Source organism: Crocuta crocuta, unplaced genomic scaffold (genome assembly GCF_008692635.1).
Source record: "Crocuta crocuta isolate KB4526 unplaced genomic scaffold, BGI_CrCroc_1.0 scaffold1098, whole genome shotgun sequence".
NCBI classification, from domain to species: Eukaryota; Metazoa; Chordata; class Mammalia; order Carnivora; family Hyaenidae; genus Crocuta; species Crocuta crocuta.
The window spans coordinates 106,415-122,000 of NW_027532879.1; the positions used below are offsets into that span (position 1 = coordinate 106,415).

Sequence of the window (15,586 nt, forward strand, 5' to 3'; positions counted from 1 at the left end):
AGCAGCGGGACCCCATGGATGCACTGATGTGAGCTGTTGAGGGGGGACTGTGGGCCCCCAACCCAGACCCTCCCTGACAGTGGACTCCTTCCTTCCACGACCTGCTCATGAGCGCCTGCTGTGTGCCATCCCCTGAGCCAGGTGCACATGCAGGTCCAGGAAGCTCCTGGAACAGGCTCCGCTCCCTCATTGTCCCAGGAGGAGACAGGCCCTGCGAGGTGCACACAATGCAGAAGGGGAGCGGGGCTCTGGAGAAAAGAGCAGGTGGGGAGGCTCAGACCTGGGAGTGTGGCTTCAGGGCTACACCAGGAGGTCAGGGCAGGTGTCACCAAGGACACCTCTGAGAACAGACCAGCAGGAGGTGAGAAGTGACCCTGGACATCTGGGGAACTGCCTGCCTGGGGAAGGTAATGGCCCATGTAATGGCCTCAGGCAAGACCAGGCCTGTCGTGTTCCAGGAGCCAGAGGTCAGGTGCCCAGAGCCTATGTGAGCCCAGAGAAGACAGGGAGGAGACTGAGATCAGAGGTGTCAGGGAGCCAGATCAGCTCCACCCTGACCTAGAGACCCGGGATCCCGGGGCCAGAAGGGCCTCAGAGCTGCCCGTGACCCACCACCTGCTGGGCAGGTGAGACACCAGGGGACAGGTGGGAGGCACGCCCCAGGCTCCGGGATAAAACTTGGCTCCTGAACTCCTTTCTCAGACCTGACTCTGAGCGGAGCTGCCCTGGCCTGGGCCGGAGGGAGGGCTGTGCTGTCCGCCCTGCAGTGTCCAGGAGGGACCTGCTCCCTGGGGCCCTGAGGGCGGGGCTGGGACACCTGACTGCGCACGGCCGCCATTCCAGCGTCTTCCACCAGGGGGCGGTGCCGGCACAGCTTCGCCTGCAGGCCATGAGCCTGTTGAAGCTGAGACTCAGGGAAGCCCCTGGCCCAGCGCCCTAACAGTGCCCACCTTGTGCACAGGACCCTTCCCAGCCTGGCTCCCAGGGTCTCAGTGTCTATCTCTCGTTGGGCACTGGGAAGAGCCCTATGGGCAGCCAACCTAATTTTCAGGGACTGTGGGGTGCAGAGGGGTGATGAGGAAGAGTGGACCCAGGGTGGCCTGAACAGGTGCAGTGTGCACAGCCCGCTTGTCTGCTGGGCCCTTGCCTGTCCCTCTGGTGTTTGCTGCTGCGGGTCCCCAGGGGTTCATTGGGAGACAGGGAACTAGGCAGGGGGTAGGGGTGAGGGCAGAGCAGAGAGCAGGGAGGAGTGGGGGTGAGAAGCCTCACTTAACCTGCCAGAGACACTGATGCCGTGGCCCCGCCCCCACTCACAGGGTGTGTCCCCCTCCAACTGCAGCAACCCCAGGGAGGGGAAACTGAGGCACCAGAGGAAAGGACCAGCTGCCAGGGACCCTCCTCTCCTGCCCCAATTCCTGGTGCATCTGGATGAGCCCTGGTGAAGCCTGCCCCTCCCCCACTGCTCTGTGGACTCACTGGGGGTGCAGGGGGGAGAGGGAGGCTGTTTCTACACACACCCCTTACCAGCACTGTAGGTCCAGGCTGAACCCACCAAGCACATACACCTGCTGGGAGGGCAGAGAGACCCAGACACCCTGCACCTCCCTCCTGGACAGCTGACCACAGGGACAGTCAGGACAGGGCGCTGCAGGCGGGGCTCAGCCTGGGTCTCTCCCACCCATGACCCTCAGGGCCTCCATCTCTCTCCTGCCCTCACCCCACTGGGTGTGCTTGGCCTCTGCGGCCTAAGGCCCCAGACCTGAAGAGTAGAGGTCAGTGGGAGTCCCCAGATAACCAGGGAAATAGGCTCAGAGTGACAGTTTGCTCACACTCACTGGCTGGCCTGAGGCCATGTATAGGGCAGTGATGAGCCTGAACGTGCTGCATGTCCAGATCATCCAATGTCCCAGGACCAGAAATTCCATAACTGGGGGTGGGTTGTCCCCAAGGCCTCAGGCTTTCCTCTTCAACTACATCCGTCCCCTTCCTGGAGGTTGCTGATACATCAGCCTCTCAGGCTCCACGATGCTGGGAAGGGAACACCCACAGGACAGCCCCACAAGTAGGCCCTGGGGACGAGGCAGTACCAGGGACTGGTCCAGGTTCAGCACCTGCAGGTTTACAGACAGGAAGGAGGTTGGGGCCGTGCATGGGAGTAGGATGTGGGGTTCAGTGAGGACGTCGTGCAGAGAGAGAGCAGATTTCAGACACACCGGCTGCCCATGGTGTGGACGCCAGAGCAGAGCGAATGAAGAAGCAAAGGAGCCTCCAGGTGTTTGGCTGAAGCGAGTGGATGGTGGGACCTGATCCAGGTGGAAATATGATCAGAGCTGAGGGAGGAGCTGGGGAGGGGCAGGGGGGCCCCCAGGAGGCACGAATTCCGTTTCCTGCAGGTCCTCTCTGGGTTCCAAGGGCAGATGTCCATCAGGAGCCGTGGGAGGGTGTCGGGTCAGGACTGGAGACGTGGCCTCAGCACAGCCAGGCTCCCACCAGGGCTTAGCTGGAGCCCCCTGGGGAGAGAGGAGGGCTGGGCGCTGACCAGCAGAGGATGGGCCAGTATAGACGGAGCGTGAGGGGTGGGTGGGGAACCTGCTGAGGGCGGAGCCAAGTCACAGTAAACAACACACTTCTTTAAATTAAAATTGAAATTACAAGGCCAGAGTAGATCTTAGACAGTATCCTCTATTTTTATTTTTGAGTGTTACTTATTAAGTTTTGAGACAGAGACAGAGAGAAAATGCACATAGTGACTGCTGAGAGATTTTAAACTGGATGTGCTGACTGTTGTGAATCATAATGACTTTAAGCCAGAGGCTGATGGCTCTGACAGGCAGATTGCTGTCATACAGGTGGGGAGCCTGGGGTCCATATAGGGAGGCCAAGGAGATGAGGCTGAGTGGGATTGGAACACAGGTTTGGACCCATTTAAATACTAAGGTCCCCTTTTGATTCTCCAGATCTGTGTCTTCTGGTGAACTTGTGCTCAAGATGTTTGCGTACAAATAAATACACCAATGTCGGCTAAATCCATCCCTGCTCAGAGCAGTCAGAGGGGGAGGGGCAGGACCAGGGCTGCAGGCTTCACACACACAACAGAGGTGTCACCAGAGGCTGGATTCCCTGCTTCTTCCAATTAAGTCACCATCCTGACCTGGCCTGGTGTGCGGACCTCAGTGTAGACAGGACGGAGAGGGGTCTCCTGTTGTAAATGTGCTTCACTCCATCCCTGGAATGCAGACAAAGGAACAGGGAGGCCACAGAGGGACCCACACAGATGCCATGCTGGTCACATGACCTCCCCCAACACGCCCAGTCCTGCTTGGACCCGTGTTAATACTGCATGTCTCAAATGGAAACAGAGGAAACCAGAAACTGCAGATGAGTGGGTTTGACCAACTCACACCCAGGCTCACAGGGATGGGGGAGAACCCAGGTCTCACCTTGTCACTGCCATCCTGGGGCATCGGCCTGCTCAACTCTGCATAGTGGACGCCAGCATCATGGTCCATGTGTTTCTCCTGCGACCCTGCGCCTGAGCCCCACACACATGGAGCTGAATCTGAGCCTTGGGAACCTTGCCCTCCCCCCACCAGGACCCCCACGGTGATGCCCACACCCACCAGCCTCCTGCAGGGACATTCCCTGAGCAGCAAAATGCAGGGGAGGGAGCTGAGGGTCAGTGGGGAGGGAGGGGTGTGGGCAAGGGGAAGGAGACGTGCACCTGCCTCTCCCAGTCTCCAAGCTCTTCTTCTCCCCACGTGAGCACCGCAGGTACAGCCCAGCCCGAGGATCAGCATCACGACCACAAGAGCCCCCAGGATAGCTCCCAGGTGGGCAGCACCGGCCTGTCTGTGTGGACGTGTTTCTCCCTCTCAGGGACGGTGAAGAAGGATAAATGAGGGACAATGTCAAACGCCCATTGCCAAGCACGTGGAGGCGTCTGAAGGGACGGGTCTCAGCTGGAGAGGGGGGACATGGCAGGTGCTTTCACCAACCAGTTCTGAGCCCTGCTGGGGGCCGGGTGCTGAGAGGAACAGGACAGGGTCCCCGCGCTGGAGGAGCTCATCAGTGGGGGAAGGTGGTGACATAAACATGGGGGCAGAACCCGGAACCTTCACCAGGGGGACCTGAGCCCCAGGAGTCCCCTCCCCTCAGGCAGGAACACTCACCGTGGACACACACTTCCCCGAGGTCCCGGGTGGCACTTTTCTGATCCACAGGGTTGCTGACCACACAGGTGACGCTGGGGCTGGGCTGGTTCAGGGGCAGGGTCAGAGCCAGGGTCCAGGGATTGGGGGCCGGTCCTGGGGCCCCTCTCTGCTCCAGCTCCCTGGGGAGGCCCTTGCTCTCCCAGGACACACTCACGGCCCCTGTGGCTCCCGGGGTGTGGCACTCCAGGGTGACGTGGCACCAGTCTCGTGTGAGGGACAGAACCTTGGCCAGGACCTGGGGACGGGGCACGGGCTCTGGGGCAGGAGGGACAAAGGACAGGGTGTCCCGTGAGTGGAGAACATCACACTCCTCTGCTTCCTCGTGCGGAATCTCACTGACGCCCTGGTTCCTCCCCAGAGGATGGTGAGTCCGTTTTACAGACAGACTGACTTGCCCCAAATATACAGCAAGTGACGATAAGAAAGGAGCCACTGAGTGAAGCCGCATGTGATTCCACTAGACTGAGCACGTCTAAAAATCTCCCAGGAAAAATTACCTATACACCCCTCCTACCAGAGTCCATTGATTCTAAGACAGTGAGGTGTCCTCCGGAAAACAAGGAGCCTGGAACTGAATGATCTGTCCTGTTTTGTTCCCTGCTCCCTTCTGCTCCAATGGATGTCGGGACCACACCACCTGAGGTGCGAAGGCCACCTGGCAGCTCTGGTGCCCAGAGAACGTCCCAGGCTCCCAGCAGGAGAGGCCGCAGTGGGGGACACAGTGGGGCTGGAGGAATGGCCAGCCAGAGCCTGGTTAGGATTTGCCGTCCACAATGGAGACAAGAGACAGGCTGACAGGCCCTCTGGGAACCTCACAGACCTGAGGCTGCAGGAGCCGCTCTCCCCGGAGCAGGATGTCTCCCTCCACAGGGGGGTCAGAGACAGAGACAGAGGGAGGTGCTGATTGCGTGTCTGAGGAAGGGCCGCCCTGTGAACGTCTCCTGTGTCCCTGGAGGTTCAGAGCGGCACCGGGGAGTCTGGGAGTGAGGGTGGCCTCGGGCTGCTGCTGAGAAGGGGAGGGGGCGGAGTGGGAGATGCTACATGGTTTCTTGATCGTGCCAGGAGACGAGTGTCCCCAAAGATGACCACCTGTTACCCACCGACCTGCAGGTGTCCTAGAATCCATGGCGAAGGGGAACTGATGTCGCAAACCAGCTGCCCCTGAACTAGGGATGGTCTGGATCCTCAGACAGGATCAGTGGATCACAGGGTCCTCAACACGGATAGAGGAGGGAAAAGGGGGGACGGATGCAGAACCAGAAGGACTCAGCCTAAGATGACCAGCTTTGCAGCTTGAAGAAGGTGTCACCGGGCAAGGACGCGGCCACCACCCCAAGGTGAGACAAGAAAGACATGGATCCTCCCCTGGAGCCTCCAGAAAGGAGCACAGCCCTGCGGACACCTGACCCTCATCGCAGTGGCCCTGGGGCTGACCCTGACCCACACACAGGTGCACACGCGGGTGGGGCTGTGCTAAGACACCTGTGGGTCCATCTGTGACAGCAGCAACAGCCGCCACCACACCAGTTAAGGACACGTGTCCCGTGAACACAAAAGGATTCCAGTAAAACCCCACTTCCCCACGTTTCCCTTTTCTGTCCTGAAGCACCGAGGGATCCACCCCTGCTGGGAGTCTCAGCCCCGCCTCCACTCGTGCTGAACACGCTGCTTCTGATTTCAGGGGAGAAGCAGAGCCTGAAGTCTGGGGTCTGGAAGGGATCCTGCAAGGGGCCCATGGACACTCCCAGGGACCAAAGCAGGGGGTAAGCACGTCCTGGAGGAGGGGCCACCACGTACCGCAGACACTGAGGTGGAAATACTGGGCATTTTCTATCCCTGGGCTGAAGGAGCATCGAGCCCGGTACCACCCACTGTCCTCGAGGGTCAGCTTGTCAATCCTCAGGGTCGTAGTGTTGGGCACATGGAGCCTCTCCTTGAACTTGTCCTGGGGGTTGACCCATTCTGGAACATCCATCCCAGGAGAGACGTGCAGGAGGACTATGTAGTTTGACTCGTTTTTAACGGCCCAAGAAATCTTCTCCAGCTTGGCTTCAGGAGGTACTTCTGGACGTCTGGTCACATGAAACACCACAGAACCGCCTTGAGTCCCCTTCAGGGAAACTAGGTTTCTGGAATCCTCCACTCCAGATCCACGGACCCCAGAGCTCCTGACCGCAGTGCTGAAGGCGCCTAGGGCATTGGAAGCACAAAATGTGAGTGTGTTTCATTAAGAACGAGGAGAAAACCATAGACCCCATCGTGGTAATGAACTCCACCCTGTAGACTCCCATGACTCCGGGGGGCGGGACAGAGCGTGAACCTGGAGCGAGGCTGGAATCACGTCCTGGTCCTGGTGGGGCGTCCCCTTGAACACGGTCCTGAATTGCTCAACCACACTGTCCTCACCTCTGACACTGAGAGTCTGGATATGATGACATCACGGATGAAATTCACTGAGTACATTTGGGTCAATGCCAAGTGCACAAGTGTAGGAGGAGCTTTCTCGGTGGCTGAAGAGTCCCCACACCCACAAGCCTTAGAAACCTGGCCCTGCAGCGGGGGCAGCGCCCTGTGACTTGCTCTGAGGAACGGAGTTCAGCTACAGTGATGGACGTCACTCAGTGACAGCAGGTCTCACAGGAGTGTGACTTCTATCTTAATCACACCTGTCTCTCACTGCTGGGACGAGCCTGCAGCCATGTTGGGGCTATGCTGTGGGGACACCCAGGTGGCAGGGACGAGTGCAACCTTGTGCCAGCACCTGTGAGGAGGTAGGCCTGATCCAGCCCCAGGATCTGCTCCTCCTCCCCAAGTGCAGGGGTCAGGGGAACCACACCCTCCCCATTGGCCTTGAGCTCCCTCAGCCCCACACAGACTTGGATTTCAGTCTGAGAAGCCCCGAGACTCAGCCTCCAGAGTAGCCACCCCAGGTCCTGACCTGCACAGGCTGGAAGCCCACACTGCAAGTTTCAAGGACCTGGGGACGGCAGGGGATGCAGCAGCAAGTGACAGGGTGGGCACTGACAGAGGTGGGTCCCATCCCCCCTGGGAAGGCCCGTCCAAACTCGGTGATGCTACAGGACAGGACTTCACTGCAGTCCCTCCAGCCTCCCCCACAGATCTGGGGCTCCCACCCCACGCCTAGCACCACTTAGTCATCAAGCCACAGGCCCTCAGCACCTGCATCAGGGGGAAGGTGGTCACCCCGTACCTGCCCCGGGCCGGCCAGGAGAGTGACAGGGATTCAGTCCTCAGTCTCCTGCCGGCCCCTCCTCCCTCCCTTCCCTCCAGAGGTCACCGTCCTCTGACCCCCAGTGCAGGACGAGGTCGGGGCAGACACGTGCCCTGGGTGCAGCACCCAACCCAACACGGCACAGACCAGGTGCACGGAGACGGCAGGGGACACGGCCCCCAGGTCCCTCTAAGCAAGTCAGGACACGAATGTCCCGGGTCCCAACGGCACAGATCTCCATCCCTCCCATCAGACACTGTCCAGAAACTTGATTTTGAACTCTAAGTCCCCGGGACTGTGAGACAACAACTTGATGTGGTCAGCTGCCAGGTCTATAAGATCTTGTTCCCAGAGTCCCAGGATTCCAATCCAGGAGCCCAGGGTCAGGACCCAGCACCTGTGGACCCCGTGAGGGCTCCTGGGACCCAGGCCTGGCCTCATGGACGGCAGATCAATGAGTCATGAGCTCTGGGATGAGACAGACCCAGGTTCAAGTTCCAGAGCCGCCCTTTACTGGCTGAGTAGCCTTGGTGATTTCCCAAACTGTCTAACGTGAGACCCCACGTGTGAAGCAGGGGACACGAGAGTGTGAGTGCAGGGGGCTCCTGGGGTGTAAACACGACACAGCAGAAGAACACCAGCCGTCTCCGTCCGTGGTCCCTTCCGTCCCTGTTCCTAGGACCTCCTGCCCTGCACTTCTCCCCTGCGGCTGCACCCCTGATGCCGCCCGGCCTGAGACGGCAGGTCATCGTCCCCCATGACACGATTCCAGTCCCTACGGGTCAGCTGCTCCGTCACAGTCCGAGAGGGAAGGGTCCCCAGGACGGCCCTCAAGGCCAGCAGCCTGCGGAGGATTATCCCCACTCGAAGGACGAGAGGCTGCGTGTCAGCCACACTCGCAGCTCTCACTTTGGTGGATGGTGAGCAGACCGTACACGCACACACAGGAGGCGATGGGGATCGACACGCAGTCTGGCCCGGACCTCGGACCCGCTGCGCACTCCCCTCCACAGACATGGCTGTTCCATCGTGCGTGTCCCTCCAGGACCCTCCTGTGTCTCCTGTGCCCGACCACACGCCGCACACGCCGCGCCTGCCTTTCCCTGCACGACTCGGGCAGGGGTCCACACTGCGTCTGCACACGTGGACGCGTCTCACTTCCCAGCTGCACACGGTCCCACGCGGGGCTCACGTTGTCTCCACGTGTGACGGGAGCTTGGCTGTGGCTCTTGTCCCTGCAAACACCGTGACACCGAGCAGACACAACTGGAGTCTCTGCACACGCAGGTGTAGACATGTGACATGTGGACGCGTACACGTCAGGATCCGTGTACCTGTCACACACAGTATGTATACCGCACAGTTGGGGACACAGGTCTCACAGGGTCATATACGCCCCATGCTGGTGTATATCCATCACACACGGGTGCACATACGTCACACATGGCTATGTTCACCGGGAATAACCATTGGCTGCGTGCAATAGACCAAGGCAGGCACATGCACGTGGGACGGACCTGGCCCAGTGCCCTCCTGAGGGTGACCGTAGCCACACCTCTGCCAACAAGGCTGGGGCTTCCCCGACACACAACGGAGGAGGGAACCTTACATCACATTACATGTTAATGGGCATCTCTCCTGTCATGAACCTGACCATCCTGTACCATCACTGCTCTGATCTCCTTTTCGGTCAGCCGTGAGCTATCTGCTTGTGTCCTTTGCTTGTTGTGTTCCCCTTGGTTCACAGGAGCCACATCTGTTGTAGGAAAATTAGTCTCTTTTCTTTTTATTATCTATTTAATTGATTTTTTAAAATTTACATCCAAGTTAGTTAGCGTACAGTACGCCAATGATTTCAGGAGTAGATTCCTTACTCCCCCCTACTCTTTAAGCCCATTTAACCCAATCCCCCCTCCCACAATCCCTCCAGGAACCCTCTGTTTGTTCTCTATATTTAAGAGTCTGTTATGTTTTAGTCCGCCTCCCTGTTTTTATATTATTTTGCTTCCCTTCCCTTATGTTCATCTGTTCTGTGTCTTAAAGTCCTCATATGAGTGAAGTCATGATATTTGTCTGTCTCTAACTAATTTTCCTTAGCATAATATCCTCCTGGATCCATCCATATAGTTGCGAATGGCAAGATTTCATTCTTTTTGATTACCAAGTAATACTCCCTTGTGTATATGTACAACATCTTCTTGATCCATTAATCCGTTGATGGATTTTGGGCTCTTCACATACTTTGGCTATTGTCAATAGTGCTGCTATAAACATTGGAGTGCATGTGCCCCTTCAAAACATCATACCTGTATCCCTTGGATAAATACCTAGTAGCACACTTGCTGGGTCATAGGGCAGTTCTATTTTTAATTTTTTGCGGAACCACCATACTGTTTTCCAGAGTGGCTGCACCAGTTTGCATTCCCACCAGCAGTGCACAAGAGATACTCTTTCTCTGCATCCTTGCTAACATCTGTTGTTGCCTGCTTAGTTAATGTTAGCCATCCTGACAGGTATGAGGTGGTATCTCATTGTGGTTTTGATTTGTATTTCCCTGATGATGAGTGACATTGAGCATCGTTTCATCTGTCTGTTGGCTATCAGGATGTCCTCTTTGGAGATGTGTCTATTCATGTCTTTTGCCCATTTCTTCACTGGATTATTTGTTTTTTGGGTGTTGAGTTTGTTAAGTTCTTTATAGATTTTGGATATTAGCCCTTTATCTGATATTTCGTTTGCAAATGTGTTCACCCATTCCATCGGTTGCCTTTTAGTTTTGCTGATTGTTTCCTTCGCTGTGCAGAAGCGTTTTACTTTGATGAGGTCCCAGTAGTTCATGTTTACTCTTGTGTCCCTTGCCTCCAGAGACGTGTCAAATAAGAAGTTGCTGTGTCCAAGGTCAAAGAGGTTCTTGTCTGCTTTCTCCTCAAGGATTGTGATGGCTTCCTGTCTTACATTTAGGTCTTTCATCCATTTTGAGTTTATTTTTGTGTGTGGTGTTAGAAAGTGGTCGAGGTTCATTTTTCTGCATGTCACTGTCCAGTTTTCCCACCACCACTTGCTGAAAAGACTGTCTTTATTCCATTGGATATTCTTTCCTGCTTTGTCAAAGATGACTTGGCATACATTTTTGGGTCCATTTCTAGGTTCTCTGTTGTGATACATTGATGGGGTGTTTGTTTTTGTGCCAGTACCATACTGTCCTGATGATTACAGCTTTGTAATACAGCTTGAAATCCAGGATTGTGAGGCCTCCTGAAATTAGCCTGTTTTCTGACACAAATAATGTAACTGCCAATTTGCACATCAACTCTATGGACTTTAGGCCCTGCTATTATCCTCAGGAAGTTAGATGTAACAGCTTTTTTAAAGGCTTATTGGTTTTATATGTTGCAGAAAAAGATCTTCCCCACATCAAAAGTCTGTTCTCCATTCTGTCTGGTTTCCTTCAGGAAGGTTTTTGGTCTCAGTGTTCGTGTGTGAACCTGACTCAAAGGGACTGTGCTTGGCTCTCGGAGCAGGAGGTCTAGTGCGGCAGGGCGGTCAGGAACCAGGGCCGGAGGGGCCGGGAGGCGGGGTCCACGTCCTCTGTTCTCCTGAGCCCGTGGCCTTGAGCAGCCATGTACCCTCCCTGCCTCCTCCTTCCATCTGTGACGTGGAGATGATGACAGCGCTCCCCTGGGACAATGGTGGCTGGGATTTCAGAAGGCGAGCGCGTTCCCGTGCGTGTGAGCTGCTCTCATGACTACGATGCTCCTCCTGACCAAGCACCCCTGGGGTCCTCCCCCCCTCTTCCCAGGTCCCAGGATGGAGCCCTGCTCCCCCACCAGCTGCCCTCTCGGGGTCTCCTCCTGGGGTCAGGGACGGGCTCCCTGGAGACAGACACCCGTGCTGTGACCCCACAGGCGGCTGTGGGTGCCAGTTGGGAGTCCAGTTGGGCTATGGCTGCGTCCACAGCAGCTGGGTTCCATGGTCCCTCTCATGTCCACCTCAGCAGGTGACTGGACACACTTATGCAGCTGAGCAGGCTCCTTGAGACGAGGGGGCAGGCTCCCAGTTATCCCATGCTTGGGCTGAGAAAAATTGATACTGTGGGCTCCACATGGTGTGGGCATTTCCCCATTTCTCTTCAGCGGGTTGCTGTACTTACAGCTGGCTTCCCTCTCCTCTAGCTCAGTGCTTCCCCTGCAGGGAGCTGCCTGCAGCCCTCCCCTGCCCTGCCCTCCCCTGCCCTGCACAGGGGCTCTCCCTGCACACCTGCTGTCTGCTCAGCGGGTCCCAGCAGCTCTGGGCTCTCCCGCCCCAGCTATTCTCCTGGGAAAGGGACCCAAGTGCCTGTTAGGCTTTGGCAGGGCAGGGACCTGGGGCACCTGCTGGGAGGGAGGGAAGCAGGGAGGCAGGAGGCTCAGCCCTCAGGCTGCAGGGGAGGGTCTGTCCCCCAGGCTGGATGGTGAGTGTCGACTCCAGGGCTGGACGCACCTCATGGTGGGAGGAAGGTGAGAGCTCTCAGATCAGCAGACGGTGCTAATCCCAGAGAGGAAGGACAGATGGACAGAAAGACAGAAGGACAGATGGCCAGGGGCACAGATGGTTGTGATGTAGAGAGTCAGGATGTATTGAAAGAAGATAAAATTTGGGGGCACTTTGGTGGCTCAGTTAGGTGAGCGTCCGACCTCACCTCAGGTCATGATCTCACAGTTCATGAGTTCGAGCCCCAGATTGGGCTCTTTGCTGACAGGTCGGAGGCTGTGGCCTATTTCAGATTCTGTGTCTCCCTTTCTCTCTGCCCCTCCACAACTCGCTCTCTCTCTCTCTCTCTCAAAAATAAGTTAATATTTAAATTTTTTTAATTGAAAGAAAAAGACTACATTTTGTTGTTGACAAAATTAATCAGTTAAGAGGGATGTCAATCTTACAAAGCTCATTTTCTTTACTTCTTAATAAATTTTTGAATGTTTCTTTATTTTTAGAGAGAGAGAGAGAGAGCATGAGTGGGGTAGTGATACAGAGACAAGGAGAGAGAATTCCAAGCTGGCTCAGCACAGAGTCTGACTCCTGGCTCAAACTCATTAACTAAGGGATCATCCCCTGAGCCAAAAATAATGTTAGGATGGATACTTACCTGACTGAGCCACCCAGGCGCCCCACAGAGCTCATTTTCTGATGGGAAACATCCTGTTTACAGATGCCCAAGGTTCAGGAACTTCCTACAACCCCTGACTCCAGCAAGGCCTGGGCACCCAAGCCAAACATTACAGGAAATAAAAGCTTTCCCAGGATTCCAGAGAATTCTAGCTCTGGAGGCCTCAGTGTTCTCCTTTGTTTTTATTTAATCTGTTACAAAAAAGCAGAGAGTCTCAAAGGAAGTAATAACGGGAATGTCTGGATTTCATTAGGACAGTCTCTTGTGGGAACCTGCTGCTTCCCTTCCTGCCACCCTGTTCACACCCTCCTGGGGCCTGTCAGCACCCTCTGTTCCGTCCACATCCTTCCAGCAAGTGGGCGCAGACGCCCTCATATTCTGGGGCCTCCAGCCCTTCCTGGGTCAGACAGAGTTCGGTGTGTTCTGGGCCCTCCTCTTCCCCAAGGGCCATAGCAGGGTCCCCCCAACCTGAGAGGACCTCTAGCCGTCCCCATTGTCCCCACATAGCAGCAGAGGTTGTGCGGCCCCCTGTGCAAGGCCACCCCGGCTCAGAGACAAAGCCTCTCTCATGCCCTCCAACAGAGGTGGTGTTTCATGTCTTTCCCCACAGACATCAGACCCATGGGAGCCCCCCTCCCTGCCCCGCACAGCGGCCTCCCACCCAGGGACCCGGGCCACTCACTGAGGAGGAGGCTGGTGAATCCCAGGAGCCAGGGGGCCCGGCACAGGCAGGGGGCCTCTGGGTGTGTTCCCATCACAGGCTGCCTCCTGCCAGGCATGCTCTGGGCCTAATGGCTGCAGAGAAAACCTCCAGAAATCCAGAAGGAAAAGGCAAAACAAGAGGAAAGGTTCACTCACAAACACTCTTAGCTCTTCCCAACTGAGGGGCGGAGCTAACTGTCTAGGACCAGCTGACAGCTCTAGATAAAGCCATTCAGATGCTTCCTCTTACCTCCCCCTGCACTGGGACTCAGGAGATTATAGTAAGTGAGTGTATGAACACCCCTTGGCTGAGCTGCTGGGTGGGAGGGGCCCCTTCCTGTGGGCACCACGGGCCTGGTGATCTCAGCTCCCCAGCCGGCACCCAGAGGGACCTCTTTCCTGTGTCCTGGGTTCACAATCAGCCCAGCAGCCCTGCTCCCCAGGGACAGCCGACGGCCGGGCACATATTCACGCTAACCCCTGTACAAGGACACGGCCCCTCTCCCTGCTTTGGGCCTGTCCTCTGTCTTTACTGTGCACTGTTCATTGATTTCTCTAAACAAGGGACAGGAGGGGACATGCTTTCGAGAAACAGGTCACAGAGGCATCCATGGTGCAGGGAGGCTGTAGGAGCAGGTGCTCAGGCTCATGAAGGAAGTCTTCCCTGAGCCTGGACATGTGCCTCGTTCTAGGGGGTGGGTCTGGGGGCGGTGATGGAAGCCATGAGGGCCTTGACAGGGACCAGAGCACCTGCCCCTCCAGATATGGGTGACAACCAGTAACAATGTACCAGCAGAGACAGCCTGATGGAGAACAAGAACACAACCATCTATCTTCACAGAGGGATGTGGGACTCAGTTGTAGCACCAACTCAGCTCCAGACAACTTGCCAATGTTCCTCAGACAAGCCAACCACATGTTGAAGCAGGGCGATCATGTGTCCTCTGGAAACTCTGCATCTTCTCCTTTAAGAAGCTAAGCCTTTGCTTAATTCTGAGACCTGGTCCTTCCTAGGGCTGCTCTGCCTTCATTATGTATAGAAAAGAGACATGAGTCCTTTGCTTTAAACCAGTTTGTTCTAAATTACTCTTAGTAGCGTGGAAGGGAAACATGGTATTTGTGTCAGTGGAAGACTCTGGACTTTACTCTGTGTCCCAGAAAGAAGGGAAGATGGAGTCCACCTGTGCAGGTGAATGTTAACTGCCTAAGTGGTGTGATTCCACAAAATTAATATTTTTCTTGTTTCCTTTGACTCCAAAAGTAACTGAGCCCCAACAGCCACTCATCATGATAAACTCACAGTAAACTAGAAATAGAGGAGAATTTCTTCAACTTGATCACATCATCTCCACAAACACCACAGCTAACATCATACTTGATGCCCGCAGGTGGGAAACACTTCTTCTAAGACCAGGAACCAGGAAGGATGGCTCCTAACACCATCCTTTCTCAGGATTATATGTGAAGTCCTAGCTGACAAAAGAAGATAAGATAATTCAATATGAGGTATAGTGACTATGGAAGATGAAATAAAACCATCTCTGTACACATGTGACATGGTTTTCTATGTACAAAACCCAAAACAATCCACACAAGAAGTACTCTTCACCTGATGAGGGATGATAGCATGGTTGCAAGAAACACAAGATTCCTACACGACACTCAAGTTACTCACTTTCATACCAGCAATAAAGAAATGGATTTGAAACTGAACACACAGTTCCGTGTACACTGACAACCCAAAAGTGATCCATTTAGGCCTAAGTATAACAAAATATGCAAAGATCTTTATGAGGAAAACTACAAGACTCTCATAAACAAAATCAGAGGAGACTATACAAATCTTTTATATATATGCAAAGATAGACCATGTTCATGGATAAGAAGACTCATTATTGTCTAGATATCCATTCTTCCCAACTTGATCAATACATTAGGTCAAACACAATCTACAGCTCGGGAAGGTATGACTGAGGTATTGATCACGTGATTCTACAGGTTGCATGGAGAGAAAATGACTCAGTGGAGCCCACACCATGTTGGTGAAGAGGCTCCCACCTCCTTTTTCAAGACCTCCTATAAAGTTACAATCATCAAGACAGTACTGATTTGGGTAGAGAAAAGCCAAATAGATCCTGCCACAGAAGAGAGAACCCAAAATAGACCCATGCATAGACGGTGATCTGATCTTTGACAAGGAGCAGAGGCAATACTATGGATAAAGACAGTCTCTTCAAAATATGATGATGGAACAGCCAGACATCCATGTGCAAAAAAAAAAAAAAAAAAAAAAAAAAA

At 54.9% G+C, this 15,586-nt stretch overlaps 2 protein-coding genes across 4 annotated transcripts in view; both read right to left on the minus strand.

The window, feature by feature from the left end:
- LOC144216330 (CD48 antigen-like) overlaps positions 1-15,586 on the minus strand; it is a 114,612-nt gene that overhangs the window by 14,203 nt on the left and 84,823 nt on the right. For 2 of the 3 annotated variants that reach the window (XM_077745655.1, XM_077745657.1), the window contains exon 4: positions 3,621-3,669. In XM_077745655.1, coding sequence (XP_077601781.1) covers positions 3,621-3,669 — 49 coding nt within the window. The remainder of the gene's footprint in view (positions 1-3,620; positions 3,670-15,586) is intronic. The other variant, XM_077745658.1, reaches the window with a different exon arrangement.
- On the minus strand, positions 4,066-13,402 carry LOC144216333 (CD48 antigen-like). The gene is made up of 3 exons (XM_077745663.1): positions 13,269-13,402; positions 6,009-6,401; positions 4,066-4,466 (listed from the first exon to the last, which is right to left on the minus strand). Exons 1-3 carry the CDS (start codon positions 13,363-13,365, stop codon positions 4,066-4,068), a joined length of 891 nt encoding a protein of 296 aa, XP_077601789.1. The 5' UTR covers positions 13,366-13,402.